This window comes from Hirundo rustica, chromosome 8 (assembly GCF_015227805.2).
Source record: "Hirundo rustica isolate bHirRus1 chromosome 8, bHirRus1.pri.v3, whole genome shotgun sequence".
Classification (NCBI taxonomy): domain Eukaryota; kingdom Metazoa; phylum Chordata; class Aves; order Passeriformes; family Hirundinidae; genus Hirundo; species Hirundo rustica.
In genome coordinates, this window is record NC_053457.1 from 15599595 (window position 1) to 15617395 (window position 17801).

Sequence of the window (17801 nt, forward strand, 5' to 3'; positions counted from 1 at the left end):
CATTTAGCTCAAGACATTACAAAGAATACATCGGGCAGGGAGTTTCAGCTAGGATGCCAGAAAAGCTTGTTTTGAGACAGGGTCCTAGCACTGCTGTCCCATTGCAGATATGATTTTGGGACTCTGAAGTACCTAGAGACGTAGAGCTGCACTGTTCTTACCTATCTGGAGTGGGTCTTTGACAGCCCTCACCCGGAAGAGCTGCTCCCCTCGCTGGAACTCATCTGCACTGCCATTCGCCAAGCACGAGTACAACCTGCAAGACACAAGCAGAACGTGTCAGGATCAGCCTGGTTTTGGGAAACTTCACAGCATTATTTGCTGACATGGCTTTTGAAAAACCCTTGCTATCTTGAACACAAAGTCTAGGTCTCTCCTGCCATTTCAACATTACAATGCAACTGCAAAAATCGTTAGTCTCTTCCTAACTGGGTTTTTGTGTAGTGCCCTTGGCAGTTTTAGGAATCTTCACCTAAGGCTCTGAAACACAAACTCACTTATAGTCTAAAACTAAGCCTTTTACACTACATACTTTATACTATACAGTATAGTATTAGGATAATATAGTTCAAGGTCTAAAGTTAACATGCCACAGTAAAAACTCCTTCTAGACTAATTATCTCCATGCTCTTGTGAGGTTTTTAAATACCTGTGTTCATCAGAATAATGAGCATATACAACCAGCTGGCTTGCTCTATTCCCTAGCAGGTGATCCTTCATCAGTGCTTCTGACATTACCTGTCCCATCTGATACCTGGACCTTAGACAAATATACCCAAGAACTTCCAGCAAGATTCTTTCTAAAGGAGCGTAGTATCACTACTCTGCAACAAAATTTTGAATGCAGAGTTACATGGTAGACCCCTATAATATAAAAGCTTCAGCAAAGCTAAGGAGTAGATCTAAAAGCAGAAAATCTTTGACTGTGTGGTCACATAGTTAATGTGGAAACATAAGAAATACAGTCATCTGACTATAACAACTCTGATCACTTGTTTATTCAGCAATTTCTGGTTCTCCTACTTACATGACCAAAAGGTTTGCACAGCACACTGAGCAAGCCCTCTTTGGCAATTTCTGAACCCAGTTAAAGCTCTGACTCCAGCAACAGGTTCAAGTTGGAAAGATGAGTTCATAAGACTAACACAAGGACAAAACTCTACAAGCTAGCCTACTGTTAGTCAAATTAAAGGGTGCATTAATTTTGCTATCCTTTACACACAGAACCTAGACATATACATTGTTTTCCTGGCACATATGCAAGGCAGCTCACCCCAGAATAAATCCCATATCACAGCATATCACACAGTAATCTATCCATGTATTACAAAAGGCACATGAGAGCCACAGAAGCACCAAATATACAGGACATCAAAAAGACAATGATTCTCCTCAAGTGAACAGAACCTCTGCTTAAAAATCAGTGAAAAAGAAATAGTATTTGTTACCTGATATCCTCCTCATTTTCTGGGAAACTCCAGAAGGCGATTCGAAGTTGCAGTTGTTCAGGCACTGGAGGATAAACTTTCTCCACCACCTCAAATGGAATGTGAAATGCAACCTGTTTTGCAGAGAGTTCCACCAATGGGATCACCAGCCCATCTAGCAAGACAAGAAACAAAACACAATTAGCCATTCAAAGGACAAAACTTGTGAGAGGCTTAAGAGGTCAAAGCAGGGAGCTCTTCCACCTTCTCTTTTATCTCACCGCTTTAAAGATCATTTTCGAAGGATGGTAAAAGTCAGCACAGAAATATTTTAAGGAGTTGTCTCTCAGCTCCATGTTTGTTCTCAGCCTCTGAGGGCATGGGCACACATCCCCAAAAAAACAGTCCTTGGCCAAAAGAGCTGCACCAGCCTAGCAGTTTGTCTCCTGACAAAACCAACTTTGTTTAGCAAAACTTACGGTAACCAAGTGTTTTTCACACATTTCTCTTAGGATGTGGCAGCAACATCCTGTGAATTCCAGCAGTTTACACAAAGATCTAGTACAACATATGTACACGAGTAGCAATGGAATGGTTATCCAGGAACCTTAGTGTTGACTTTTTTTGACAACATTCAGTATTCAGCTATTTACAAGGCTTTAATTTCAATTAGTATTTGTTGGTTTATTCCCTTCACTCCCACCTTTCAATTGATATATCTTTATACATCAAGTTCTTTACAGAATCATCTGGGAATTCATGTGTCAGTGCAGTGCTGACTACACTAGGCTCATGAGGATCTTAAGTGAAGTCAGAGCTTCTTTACATAAATACATTTAACCATCACCTTTCTACCAAACTCCACTGTTTATGTTTTTGCCTGCAGATGAGGATTATCATCAGGCTATAGAGCCCTTACGTTTCTGCTTTGCTCTGACCTAGATTACACTTTATACAAAACGCCAGACTTGTTTTATCTGCAAGCACATCCCTGCTTTACTGAGATCACCTCCTGACCCATCACTACAGCAGCCTTGGTTCCCCCTGATGCCAAACCCCTAATTAATTCAGTTTCAGATATTCAATGTTATATCTCTTTGCCTCCCTCACCATCCTTTAAAACACCACTGGAAGCCAGGATGTAAATCAGCCTGGCCCTCCGATTTCCCAGATTTCCCTCCACACGGGCCTCCAGGCAGCACATCAAAGGAAAACTTAAGCCCTGATGTCAGTAAGCACTTTCTCACCCTTTGCCTAGAGAAACCCTCCAGTCCCAGCAGCCGGGAAAGACAGGATAGGAGAGGAGAGGAGAGGGCTTTCGAAGTGCATGCACACAGCAAAGCAGCCAACATCTCCCCCAGCACTGAGCAGACCTGACAAATGAAAGGATTACATAAATATGGAAAAAAACCCACAGTTTTCAAACATCCACATTTATGATTTTTTTTTTTTTTTTTTTTGGGCAGTGAAATTGGATTCATTAGCCGTTATTCCCTTCTCCTAGACAGGCAGTCTTTTACCATCAGGGTTGTTTCTCCACCACCAGTGATTTTTACTCTATGTTATAGATCCAGTTTCTGTTTTACAGTGCTATAATCCCATTTACAAATGTGAGAGAAGCAGATTATAAAATGAACGACACTGGAAAAAGATGTGCCTCTTTTTTCTACAGCTAGCAGATAATCAAGCTTTTAGCAGAAAAGTAATTTCATTTACACTTCCGACAACCAAAAACAGGTGTAAAGCTTTCATCAAGTCACTAAAAAATATACTGCTTTTAATTAGTCCCTAAAAAGTGCACTGTTTTTAATTAGCGCAACACAGTCAAATTACTATCACTGCTGCTACAGTAGTAGTAGTAGATACCACAGAAAGTCCAAATTGAGGCACTTTCATATTTGAAATTACTCTGAGCAATGAAAGGAGAGGCATTTTGCATGGTTTAAAATGCATTTCTTCCACAGAGGCACCTTATTCATTACACAATACTAGAAAAGAGGTAACACCTAAACAACCTCCACAAGGTAAAAGGCTCAAAAAATTACTTCAGTACTGACTGAAACACCTGCACATTCTTCTGAGAGCTGCAAGTCCTCAGCCTGGATGGGATTCCTTTCTACCATTTCTTTTTAGAACAATCTGGTGCTGGGTATGAAGATTAGATTAGATTAGAAATGCTACAACATGAGACTTCCTCATCTGCTCCAGCACAAGTCAGCCAGCTTGATTTTAATAAGTGTACACAGTGAAGTAAGGTAAGGCTGACTTTGCACTGAACCCAGTCACTGATTCATCAGCTGTACTGGGTTAGCAGTAATGAGCAGAAGACAGGTGGCCAATTATGTGGCATAACTCAGAGCACACAGCTGAAACATTTTCAGCATGAGGCAAAAGCAGTAAAAACTGGAGGGGAAAAAAAACAACAACCTTACTTATAAAACCATGCACCATTTAAAAGTTCAAAATTTTCTACTGGAAAAATAGTAGAAATTAACGGAAAAGTAGAATATAATTTGTCAATCATACTCCAAGGGTGAGTGAATTCACAACAGCTACCCTGGCACACACATAAATGCTAAAATTAAGAAGTTAAACTGCCCTAAGTTTGAAGGGGGTAGTCACCCACATAGCCAAGGTGACACAATCCTACCTGCAATATGGTTCAGAGCAGAATTACAGGGTCTTTTCCCTTTTTACTCCTGTAAAGTCAGCTGGACAGTCCAGTCCTACTTTGGTGCTAAGATTAGACTTCAAACACTCTCATCTAAGTCCTAAACAAAGAGAGATCTATCCAAAAAGTTTATTTCTGCATACGCAAATCCTTGGGTTGATGGATTTATACTTGTAGGTAGATTCATAGCCACTTGTATCAAGAGGTATTACCAATAAAACAGACAGAAGATACTCTCAGGTTCTATAATAAATATTTTTAGCAAGGAAGAAAAATGCAAGTCTCCTAAAAAAGTAAAGGAAAAAGCACCACAGCTTCTGCTCAAAAAGCAAAGATAGGTATAGGAAAGAAGACTGCAAATTAAATATTACAAAAATTATACAGCACTGAAGTCAAAGTTGACAAATTCTTGAGATAAAACCATCCAAGGGAGAAAATAATTTTAAACTGCGGAGCAAAACTAGCAAGAATCCCTATTTGCTCCTGGGAAGACATGACTTAAGCAGAACAAAAAGCACATTTCAAGTCTTGGAAGAACAGAGTCACAAGTAAAGCATAAGCAACCTGCAACAATTCTCACAGGTTAAATGACTAAGAAAACCCAGGTCTGGAAGGGATTTTGAGAAGCATCTAATCTTTATCTTGTACCTGAAAAGCAACATCAAGAATATCTGAACTATCCTGAATAAATCACGCCTCATGATTTATTCCTACTGCCACACAGAACATTAATGTATCTGTTATCAGGTTATTTCCACGGAATTACTTCCATTTGACACACATCCTAAAAGTAAATTGTATATACAAGTGAATGAATACAAATGCAAGTGAACAAAACTCACAGCAAGAGATAAGACATAGTACACAGACAGGACACATTGCTTTCCCTATATATATATATATATATATATATATAAAAAAAACTTTAGAAAATGGCATGTTAGGCTGCATTATCTTTTCAGAGATGAATCTACAGCTTTCATTTTATAGCACTCCCCTCTCACCTTTCTCACTGGCTTCAGTCCTAAATGTAACCAAGTAATATAACTACACACAGAACAAGATGAAGAAAATTAAGTGAATCACCTCTGATATCAAAAGCTAAAGTGAGAACAGTAAAACTAAGAGGAAATATGCAGAGCTCAATCTTGACTGGTGAAAGAAGTATGGGGAGGTGTTACAAAACCTGTTTTACAAAAAACCAGAATGTGCTGAGAATTCTCAAACAGGCAGGCAGAGGAAGCACTGCATTTAATCACAATATACCTAAAACAACTCTTTAAAAATATTTGATTTCTTACTCTTTTCTGAACATTTCCTTCTAAAATTCTGCTGTTGGATTTAGTTTTTTCTCTTATTCTTTTTTTTTTTCCTAGAAATTTATTTTTAGTTGATGTCTTTAAGAAGTAGGTGCCAGAGAAATGTAGTCCTTCAGGGATCAAAATTGGCAAGAAATATCAGAAAACTTCACCTTTGTCTTTAACTCTGTAATGCCTGAGGGTGAATGCTGTGAATGTACTTTTAAAACAGTTTCTCAAGGTGAACACTGCAAAATGGAACATAAGGCTTTTATTTATAAATGTACTTGTTATTTCAAATAAGAAATATCCAAGGCATTTAGGTCACTGCTCATACTTCTTTTTCTTCTTTCATTTTACCATATAATCAATTTCTTATAAAAAGCAACATGTCTATTAAAAATAGAAAAAATCCATATCTGAACTGAGGCTAAGCCACATGGTATCTACCAGAAGCATTTTGCAAAAGTCTGAAAATAAAATACTTTCTCTTCCTTTAAAGGTATTACTCATGCAAAGCTCCATCCACAAGGCACATGAATTTTAGTTCCCTATTCAAAGAGATGTTAATTAAGAGCAGAACTATTAAATGGGTCACAGATACACCACTATCAGCTGGTTTTCTATCACACTAACATTTTGCTTCGGTAAGTCTCAGCCCTACAAAGTCAAAAAGGGAACATCAGAAGTGTTGACCTAACATCCTCACAGCCTACCTAAGAAGGGTCACAAGACACATTTGCATCTGCTCGCTGCTCTGTGGCTTTCAAGCACAGACTTGTGAGATGAGCAGTGAATACTTACTATACAATTTCCCAAATTTCAGGCAACACTATTAAAAAACATGGCCCATCTATAATGCACTAGTACATAATCCATAGAGATTATGTAATATTAAGAGCATCCTTGAATAGCCTTTGGATTACAATCTTGAGAGTAAAAAAGACTAAGTACAATTAAATTAAGGTTCATGGCTCAGTTACAAACAGGACAACTATGTTTTCAAAGAGATAAAGGAAAAGTTCTCCACCTCAGTCCAAGAGATTTTTTGGCCACTCTGTGCCTGTAAGACTTGGAACATACGAAGTACTGAACCACAACCACCAAACTCCAGAAGAAAACTAAACACTTAAAATAAAAATGCAATTGAAATAACCAACATAAATGTAAACATACAAAAGAAAGAGATATAACATACAAGCACTATTGAACTATTTACCTTTAAACATCCATACCAAAATGGGGAAGTTAGAGGATTTGGAGAAAAAAAGTACAACTAAATTGTATGAGAAGCATGAGAAACTTTCATTGTAAAGGCTCAGAGATGAACTGCTGGAGCAGCTCTGAAGCTCTATCATATAGCAAAAGACAGATTAGGTACACACGTGCTGAGAGTAGACCATCCAAAGAAGCACACTACATAATGAAGAAAAACCTCACTCGAGATGCTCTCTTTCAGGCCAGTATTCAGACACTTATAATTAGGGATAAATTTCCCTTCAAAAGATCAATCTCTCAATTGCGTACGATCTCTTCAAATCACACAGCTGGTCTCAGTGATGTTCAAAGTGAACACACACGCTACAGACCGCTTCAGCTCAACTGGAGCTTTTGGGTGCTCTTACAGCAGCCCAGCACACACAAGGACTGAGCAGACACCAAGAATAGGTGCCACTTTCTTGTCCCAAATGCAACACAAGGGAACAAAACTAACAGGCCAGCCGAGGGGTGAAGACCCTGAAGCTGAACCAAGACCCTGCTACAGCAGAACGTGGTAGCTGAACGGACACAGGGAGCTGCATCTGCACCCAGTCATAGTCCAGGCTGACTACAAGCAGAATGAACCATCTGAAAACCAGAAGACACAATGCAATATTTAAATACTGACTCCCAGCTGTCTTCAATTAGCTGTTTTCAATTCCCCTGCTTCAGATTAATAACTCCGTGCCATTTTGTACAAAGAGAAAAAACCCACAACTTTCCTTGTAAGAAAAACCAAGCAAACCACAGTATTGCTAAAAAGTAGAAGTTTTTCTTTTACAGGTTAAGGAAGCCAATGCAAAGATACAGATTCTTGATTCCCCAACTATTTGTGCAGTGTTTTTCAATCTCAAGAAAATAAGCAACTCCTTTACACTGAAATACTTGCTATACCGAGCTATAATAAAGTTTCAGCTATCTGTTCCTCAGATACTACACACTCCAAACCAATTCACTGCAAAACACCTCAGCATTCACAAAGCCAGCTGCCACAAAAAAATGCAGAAAACAGCCTTTGCTGGAACTCTTCTGAGTTTTTCACACACACTGTGACAGATCAAGAGGGTTAGACAAGACAAGAATAGGGATCACTTTACGGAGATAGGATGCTACAAATGCTGATCTACTGTTAATCAAGCTTGCTCACAACACGGACTAGAGGGAACGTTCTGACCTGAGGGCTCCCTTGGTTTTGTTTTCTCTTAATGTTTCTGTACTTTTAAAATATCCACATACTCATGGCAAGCAAGCATAACTATGACAAGCAAGCACAATTAAACAAATGATCTAGCTAAAGCAGCAAGGACAGGACACCGTAATGCAACCCTCAAGTATTTCAGGCAACTAGCCACAGGAAAAACTAAAAATATGGCTTTATCCAAGAGGCTTATATGGCAGGATGATATTTTCACCATGGAAAAATGAAAGTATACACACCTACACACACTTTTTTTAATCATCAACAACATATTCCTAGAGAACTAAATGATCAACAAATTTGCAAAATATTCCAGAGAACAAAGTAAGATTCACCCTGAATCACAGGTACACTAATTTGTTCACAAAAACAAAACAAAAAACTTTCAGGATTATTTTGTTTTATTTTTCTGTCTATGCAATTCACTCATTAAATATGCACACTGGCCTTCTTACTGCCTATAAACAGTGCAGAACTCTCAACTAAAAATCTGGGGTTTTTTTTTAAATTTAGGACCAAATCTGCTTCTCTTGTTTGCTTTTATCTTTCTCCTTCTCCATTGTTACTACACCTGTAAGCTTACTAACAGCACTAGAACCCTAATGGGATCTGTGTTTACAAGACACTCTAATACCTCTTATTTCCTCAGCAAGAGTTATGCAACTCTATCTGATCACATAAACATTTTGCAGCAGTGAAATGACATTGAAAATTATGTCAATGAGTTGCAAATGCAGAGATATAAGACCACATTGAAAGCAAAAAGAATTTGAGGGAGGCTTACATCAGCCCTAAGCCACACAATGACATTTTTATGTACAAAACACTTGAAAAGATGAATAAGCAACATAATTTTTTCATTAGCATTTACTGGATAAAACTGATGAAATTCATAGCCACAAACCATTAAAAATACAGATCCCAGATGGGCAGATTACAGAGTTGGAAACTTCACACTTAACTGGCAAACTGCAGCAGCTATTACTACACAGATTCCATTACAGACATCACGACATTTTAAGAATGGCACTTTTAAAAAACCCAATGCAAAAAGGGTCATTTTATCACAGGAGGGTGTCCAATTCACACACAAAGTCTCTGCCACCTGCAGAGTGGCACTATGCAGCAAAAGCCATAGAGGAGTCAAATTTCGTCTGAATTCAATTTCTGAAAACCGCTTAGCACTACATCACAAACAGCTCATACGTGTAAGTCAAAATATTTCATGGCTCAAGTTAGCTTTGGTTGCTGGATTTGGATTTCCCTTCAAAACAAGAGAAGTATATTATTTGGCTGATGGCAATATACATATCTCCTGGATCATGACTTCTCCCTCCAAGATTAAGACAGTTTAGGAAACTATAATTAGTTCCTTCTATAAGGCAGGCCTTAATCTACATCAAAATATCAACAAAACAATACTTGTATTTTATTTGCACACAAGCCCTGTAGAATTGCAGAATACAGAAGATTGCAGATTTAGAGGGGTGAGTGGGTAGGGGGGGTTTCAAGTGTGAATAGTTTTAAACCTGTTAAAACCTATTTAAACCTTTTGCACATTTCTGACAAACCCATCTCACTATGGTTTTCTACATTCACTCTCTGGATGCATACAGAGTTAAAAAAACCCCACAGCTGAAAACCAACTGACTTAACTTTGCTCAGCTGTGGAGAAATGACTTAACTTTGCTCAGCTGTGGAGAAATGACATTACCACTGTGCTAACATCAAACCAGAGAGACTGCACCTCCAAACAGTTTTTGCTAATGCACCTGGAGCACCTAACAGAGGAAGAATGCCACACTCAGCACAACTCCTGCTGTTTCAATATTAGACTGAGTTAAAACTATTTTATCCTTAGCTTATTATTTTTAAAGTTACATCTTAAAGCATTCCAGTGTTACGCTAACTCCTGTTAACACCTTCACTTGACTTCATGAGACAAAAAAGCTGTAGAAAAAAGAAAGCTGGTGAATTTTACAATAGTAAGCCATAACTGACCAGAGAACTAAAACTCAGAAGATGCACAATTGAAGCCGAAGGTCAGCAGGCTGAAGAAGAAAATTCCCTTCTCTTACAAAAGCTCTCTTCCTTGTATCCTTAAAGCATCATAACTACAACATTCTTACTATATTAGAAACCAGATCTCTACAAAGACCACTTTAGTAAGTTCTTCAGAACTATAGATCAAGGAAAATGTAGAAAGCTACAAGATATATTTGGTAACAAAGAATATGTTTGATGAGGAAGGGGGAAAAAAATCCATTCTTTGGTTCTATGACTTCAGGACAGAAACACCAGCACATTCCTCCATCACTAACTCAAAGTCCTAAGATCTTACTCACCCATGTTCTGCCTAATGGTTCCAGATTTTGTTGCAAAGGTGTACAGTGGACCCACAGAAAACATCTGCTCTGAGAAAATGTAAAGACTCTTCAAACACAAGTCCAATCTAGATCAGAAAGGTGTTTTTTCCATTTAATTCTCTTGCTAATGATATGCAGTAACCGTGAAACTCTGCACAAGGCTGTGTTGATGAAACTGGAGTATTCTATGTCCTTTTTTTAACTCTCACCTACTCTAACATGACTGAGATCCCAAAAATCTGATACCAGTATTAGGCAGGTAATGCAGCATTCACAAGTTGACAATCTCCCCCTAAATTCAGCCAAGAAAATTCTTATTTCAAACCTTTCCATTTCCTTCCCTTAAAGAAAATAAATTCATTTCATAAAAAGAGCAGCCTGGGCAAGCAACCGACAGCTGTTAGAAATCCTAAAATAAACAACAGATTTTTGTAAAGCAAGACAGACAGTGCTGTAAAACACTGCATTCATGCCAGTGCTGGCCAAGGTTTCGTGACAAATTGGGCATCTTGCATTCAAAATAACTCTACAGCCGATGAAGCAGATTGGCTTCAGGCAAGTCATTTCCCCTGCACTGTTCCTCCTTGCTCTCTCACCCCGTGCAGAAAGAATTCCGCACAGGCAGGACTGTGCATTCAGAGCACAGACATCAAAGAGCTCCTGCCTCCTGACAGCAAGGCTCGGTATTACCAGTAATTCCCACTCCTGCCCCAGACAAGGTATTTTAAAAGCTCAGAATTCAAAATTCTCTCCAGTGGCCTATGACCAAAACAAAGCTACAAAGACCAACATGGACCAAATATTTTTCTGAATGCAGATGATGGAACACAAACATAAATCAAAAGTCTGACTTCACCACAGCTGAGAATCAATCTCTATCAAGAAGTATTGATATGTTTTCAGATGCAAAAGGAAGTCATACAAAGCACCATGCAACCTCCACTATTTATTGTTCTGTTCTTTACAGCACCATCCTTAAGTATAACATGCAAAATTAATCTCTAGCCAGCTTTTTTCATGTGTCTAAATACATGCCAGAACAGCATCACCTGGCCTCCAAACAAATGCACTGGCAAACACCAAAGAGCTGCACTTACTGAACATATCAGCATGACATGATGCCAGTTTTGGGGGGGCTGATGGGAAAGCCCATCTGAAAAGAATCATCTGAAAAGAATAAAGGATAAGGCATTCTCACCTCTAGATTAAAAAATAACTAAACAACTGTCAGGAACTAGAAGAAAGTATATGCTCTTAATAGCACCAACTGGAAACCAACAGAAGTTTAAATATCTATTTCATAAATGCAAGTAAAAAGAAGTTAGATAATGCTTTCGGAAAAAACCTTACCTGACTCCTTTCTCTCTCCCTTGGTTTTGTAAAAATCCCCCCAAATCTAAGCTCAGGTCTACGGCTTTATGCGAGCTTGCAGTGCTCAGTCAGCAGTGTCCTTCAGTTCCAGGTTGTCCCAGTGCAGTTCCAAGGTGCAGCAGAGCCGTCCCCAGCCAGACACAGGCTTCCAATGCTGCCAGGACCCAGCCTGCCTGAAGCTCTCAGCCCCTAGCAATTACATTTTCTCCAGGTAAAGTATTCATCTGACCATTTGTTAATAACCTACAGCTGGAGAAAGCCCCTCTTCTACCAAGAGTTAAACTCTCTTCCATTTTCCTCATGTCACCTGTGGGGAGAACAAAATGGGCAAACCAAAAAGGCATATATAAAGAAAGCAGGCATCTGCAGAATGTTTACAGAGGAAGGGTTAGGTACGAGCATGTCTATTATTTTCAGTGCACAAAAACAATACGTAAAGCATCCCTGGAAAACTGTGAGGCACTGATTACCTGCAGTCCATTGCATGAATTTGGCTAGGCAAACAAATATGTCCCAAGATCTCCCCAGCATCACAAGACTGAAGCAAAGCCAACCATCTTCTGAAAATGTCTGCAGAACAGCTCCTATTCATTACTAGATACCCAAAACTAACTCCCTGTGCCTGACCCCATGCACTGCTGCTTTTAAATGCAAGCAAGTAGTCAATGAAATTTGAGACGTTTCAGGTCAAATACTATCTTCTCTGCAAGACACGCATAAAAGGCTAAGTTACAAATATTTTCACCTGGAGCTCTGGTAAACAAATTTAGCAGCTACATTTCTTTTTTCCTCCCATCTCAGCATTCACTGACCTAAATACGAAATAAGAAATGAAATTACATGCAATATGCAACAGGAATTGTAAAGAGCTCAGGAGAATTGCTAAATGATGCCCTATAGACTTCACAAATGTATCAGCTTCTCAGAAAAATGGTAATTCCATTTGTACACCTATTAATTACATACTACCTGCAGGACTACCATGAAGCTTCAACGTCAAACCCTGACCAAGTATTTTTACATTAGCAAGCATTTCCTAAAAGCATGGAACTTGGGCATTCAAGCCATCATCAAGCTATTCAATTAGCCTCCAGCATGGATTAACAAGACTTCATATTGGTGCACTCCCCAAAGGATGAGACAGATGGGATTTTACCACATAAGAATTCCAGTACAGGGATATTAAAAAGAAAATAAAAATACTAAAGAATCGGTCTCAAGAATCACCACTGGTGATACACCAGTCAGGCAAATAGGAGCATATGCAGAGAAGAGTGAAGCTGAAAGAAGACAGACAGATTCCATAAGGCCATGCAATACCCGAGAGCCACAGGTTCAGAAACCTTTCTGTACTTCAACCAAGAATCTCATTTGTCACACACATTGACAAGATGCCATCAAGAATGGCTCTAATGCACACAGGCATTATTTTAATAAGTATCTTTATGAAATAGTTTGGATGGTACCTTGACTACTTTTATTTTAAGGTCGACTCACTTTTTCTTTCCTTCTGAGCAGGGAGACATGCTCAAAGCAGCATCTTTAGAGATCTCAAGTCTAATGAACAGAAAAGCCACAATTAACTTCCTCCACAAGTTTATCTGCAGAGGGTCTGGGGGGTAGGAGCAATACTAATTGCATTTTAAAACATTGGTGTTTTCACGTTCACGTCTCCATCAATGAATTATTCATGTTTGCCAGTATTTCTGGATAGCAAAGAATGATGACCATCTGCTTAAATTTTTCGTATCTCTGAACAGAGAAAGAAGCCAGAATCAGCTTCAGAATCAGGTGTTTACCTGCCCACTGCTGAAGTAATCCACTATGTAAGTATCGTAACTTGGGAGAAAAAAGTACCCCTGGATGCCTCCCTGTAAAGACTCACTGCTTGCAGATAAATTCTGGATAATATATCTTTTATCATGCTACCTATTTATATTTTTATAAATAAAGGTGGCCTTCTTTTTTTTATTGTTTTTGGTCTCCGAGTCCCTCTTGTTCATTCTGTCAACTCTGTTCTCCCCTCCAGCATCCAGTTTTTCTCTCACAAAAGGACAGGATTTCTTCTGAGAACAGATATTTTTCTTCCTCCCTCCATCTTATCTATTTATCCTTTCCCTTCCTTTTACATGCCAACATGTATCCCACAAGAAAAAGAAGCTTGAAAGCCCTACTATATGTCTCACAGTAAAAAGATAAACCTAGAAGACAAAAGAAAGGCAAAAAAGTCACTGAGACATCAAGAAATAATACTCAGGTCCCCCTGCTTGCAGCAACTGAATGTTAAGATTCTGTTGAAAGACACTACTCCTGCAATCTTTTCAGGTTTCCTCCTTCTATGGAAAGAGAATGTCTTAACTTCCAATTTTTTTCTCACACCAGCAGAAATTTAGGTAAATGCAAAAAAAAATCAACACAAGCTTTTTCCAGCTTAAACATGTTCAGCTTTTGCCTATTAGGTAAATACTGATGCTGCTAAATACTGATATCTTCATTTCTCTTAATTTTTTTTTTTCTTCCAGCAGTCTAGGAACACCAATAATGATTCATCATGGAAGGAGTATTTTATCAAAACCAGGTACTTTTCACAGCATCACTTTTCTCAAAATACACAATTACAGGAGATTTTAATTAATAGGTATATTGCAGCCTGACAGAGCTCCTTTCTTTCACTCTTTACAAAGACAGTATGTCTCCAGCTGTATGGAAGCAAATATAGAGGAACTAAAAAAAATGAAAAGCAAAGTTTCCACAAGTCTTGCACATAATGTTTAAAGCACATGGGGAAATGTGGTCAAAGACATACCTTTCAGTATTTTCTGTTAAAAATGCTACACGACTACCCACAGCCTTGTCAGAAATAAAGAGGAAAGAAAGACGAAAAGATGCATCAAAGAACACACAAACTGTGAGAAGAATGAGAATCCTCTGATTGGCAATCTTACACTTAACTGCTCAAGACTATACAGCTTCAGAGGAGGCAATTCAAAAATGTGTCATACAGTATTTTGAAATTAGAATCAATATTTCAAGTATTTTATGCATTACACACCACTGCAGTTTAATGTTTTAAAAACATAAATTTTAAATGTAATATTTTAGCTATCTGACACATATGTGCTTTGAATTTTACATTTGGAGGGTTTAGAAGGATGTTACAAAAGAGGAGGAGGGAGGAAAGTCCTTAATTCAGATAAAACGCATTAAAAAAAAAAGTTGAAAAAATAACTTCTAGCCGTGACACTATTTTATATTAGTCTTACAACTGGTTTACAGTCTTACACTTAGATAGCTAATACAAAAAATTGTTGGTCTAAAAGGAGCAATGAAATTTTAAAGACATTATTCAACTTTAAAAAAAATAAATAAGTTTTGACCCTTTGTAAAGTTTCTTATACAAAAACAAACAAACAAAAGCTTCCACATCAATTATTGATATTCTAAATAGACAAACATTTACTCCAGAAGTTTATTAAAGTATGTAAACGCCTTTTGAAACTATATATATATTTTTTTTTCCTCTGGAATGAAGTACTGTATATTACCTAGGACACAATATTTAAGAGGGGATGCTCTTTGCTCCTGGTTTATAACTGGCATAAGAGACACTATTCAAATCACTGATGTCCATCTCTTCATACATTTGTTCCCTCAAAGGGGTGGTGGGGGAGGGAGAGAAGAGAGGTTCTGTGTGTTTGTTTACAAGACTGCAAAACAGAGGTTGACTTCAGAGAGAGGAAAAAGGGGCCTGGCCACAAGGCAACCTGTGAGTTCTACTCCCACAACTCATATGCTGCATGATTTTTACTTGGGCTATATTCATGCCTGTAAACAGACTTTCCTGAGTTTGATCAGTTGAATTCTGATTTCTTCCTTCCTCACTAAAGAAATACAGCCTGTACAGAAGGTGTTGTTTTTTCTGTATATAGGTTATGCTATGGATTTGTTGCTGTTCCTCAAACTGAACTGGAACTCCAAAATTGTAGACTTGCATATTAAATCACACTTAACTGGTGATTCTTTAAACATACAGAACATTTCACCATACTATGACGAGAAGCAACACCAAACCAGAGCGAGAGGAGCACAGAATGTAAAACAGCCCAGCATAATTCATGAAGCTAGGAAGACACCTCCACCTGCTGAACAAGCCCAGCATCTTGAAACTTCCCATCACTTCGTGAACTCACCAACTTTGGGGGGAAAATCCCTAACAGGGAGAGGGGGAGATAAAGAAAGGGATAGGAAACAAAGGCAGAGCCCAATTCAGAGTCTAGATCAAATCTGAACCCTTATCCTCGCTCCCCCAGAGGTAGGCATGCCATGGAAAAGAATAATCCCTGCAGCTTCAGTGAGCCTGAAGCTCTTACAAATAACAATCTGCAATCTCTAGTCATTCAGCAACACAGGGACCTCCACAAGGTGCATGTAAAGAGAAAATAAACACAAAAAGAAAAATCCATGGAAGCCAGGAAGAAAGATAAGTAGAAAGATAAGACAAAAGAAAATGAAACATTTCCCCATGGAAAGGCAAGACATTAAAACAGGCAAAGAATGTACAAGACGTTTTGGGAGGGGAAAAGAAACTTAACTAAAGGGAAAGGACAAAAAAACCCATAGGAGAGATAAAACTGGAGCAGCAACTAAAAATCTCAGTAGTAAAATAGTATTTTCTGATAGCTTCTTCGTGTGGTTTCCTCAGTAGCCATTTCTGAAGAGAGGGATACATGCATTCAATTATCTCAGAAAGGCAAAGGAAAATGCAAATTAAGAGTCAAATGTGTGAGAATCATTCTCAATCTGTCCACCTTCCAAAAGACATAGGTACTAATGCATTGTGAAACCACCTTTTTTTAGAGACAGATTCTGAAATCTGCATCCCAGGTCTGAAACCAGGCACTTAATCATGCCCATCAGTCTTGCCAAACCACTGTCTAGGCAGCTTCTTTGAGGTGTTTTCAGCAACAATGAAGCAATGTCCCCTTTGTACCTTGCATTTATTAAAAGGCAGTAAGTCCCTTCCTCAACTTGAAGTTTTCCTTCTGCTCCATAGCAAATTAACACCACCACCAACTATGGATTAGAGTACAAAAGTAGGTGAAATTCATTTACTAGGGTGAGGTTTCTCTATATTTTCTATCTTCTGCTAGCAGCTAAGCTAACTTTCACATTATCTTTGCTCTTCAGACAGCTGATACCTGCTTATTTCATGACCACTTTTATCTTCTCATCAACATTTATATCTTTAGAATTCTGTTGCTTCTATAAAGAAACTCACTAGGGAGCCATATACCACCTTTGCTCAACAGTTACTGTTTTGGCATTTTTCTAATGAAGTTGAATATACTATAACATATATATTTGAGCTAGAACAGATTTGTCATGTGTTGTATTAAATTAGAAAACACAACAAACAAGATATATTACACTTGTGCCTCCCAGAAGTGTGAGTTGACTACATAATCTCCCTCTTAATAGCAGAGGCACAAATAAAGCAGAAAAAAAAAAAAAACAGTTGTAATATACAGCAATGGGCAGTAGCAATGCAACAGCAAACCAGAATCTCCATTTCAAGCTTCACTAGGTTCAAAGAGTGGACACGCTTTGGGATGATACCAGCATTCTTCTCTGATAATACCAGGAGTCCGAAGAGCACAGTGTGAATTTGAAAGAGATTAAACATTCCTCCTGCTGTTTTCTGAAGTTACTACTTGAACAAGGGTTAACCTGAATTTTTCGTTACTGGCAATCCTGAGGAAGAAGCAGTGCTCTCTACTTATTTATTCTTTTCCTGTATAAATTAATGAAAATCAGTCACTGTTATTTTACCAGCATAGACACTGCTCAGACTCTGATCTCTAAACTGATCATATCTTCACCTCAGGTTCTGTATATTCTCTGCCAATGATTTTCTCTATACAGCCTGTAGTTTTGAGGCACTGTGCCCAAAACTTCAGCTTGTGGGGGCTCCTAACGGTTTGAAAGAGCAAAAACTGTCTAGGGCTGGATAATGTGAATATTTTCCAATGAGATTTCCAAGACCTGCATCATTTTTTAGTCAAGTCTGAGGGGGTTTTGCAATACAGTATACAGTAGTTCAAGCTTACAGTAAATGAAAGGAAAAAAAGTCACGTGTTCTCACTATCTGCCCACTGAATATAGATTCAACACAGCTCATCAGCACACTTCCAACCAAATCCACCATGAATG

At 38.4% G+C, this 17801-nt stretch overlaps 1 protein-coding gene across 3 annotated transcripts in view; it reads right to left on the minus strand.

Annotated features, from left to right (window-relative positions):
• ZSWIM8 (zinc finger SWIM-type containing 8) overlaps positions 1–17801 on the minus strand; it is a 59208-nt gene that overhangs the window by 36895 nt on the left and 4512 nt on the right. For all 3 annotated transcript variants that reach the window (XM_040071807.2, XM_040071806.2, XM_040071805.2), the window contains exons 2-3: positions 1449–1602; positions 162–256 (exon numbers count right to left, since the gene is read on the minus strand). In XM_040071807.2, the coding sequence (XP_039927741.1) occupies positions 162–256; positions 1449–1602 (249 nt within the window). The remainder of the gene's footprint in view (positions 1–161; positions 257–1448; positions 1603–17801) is intronic.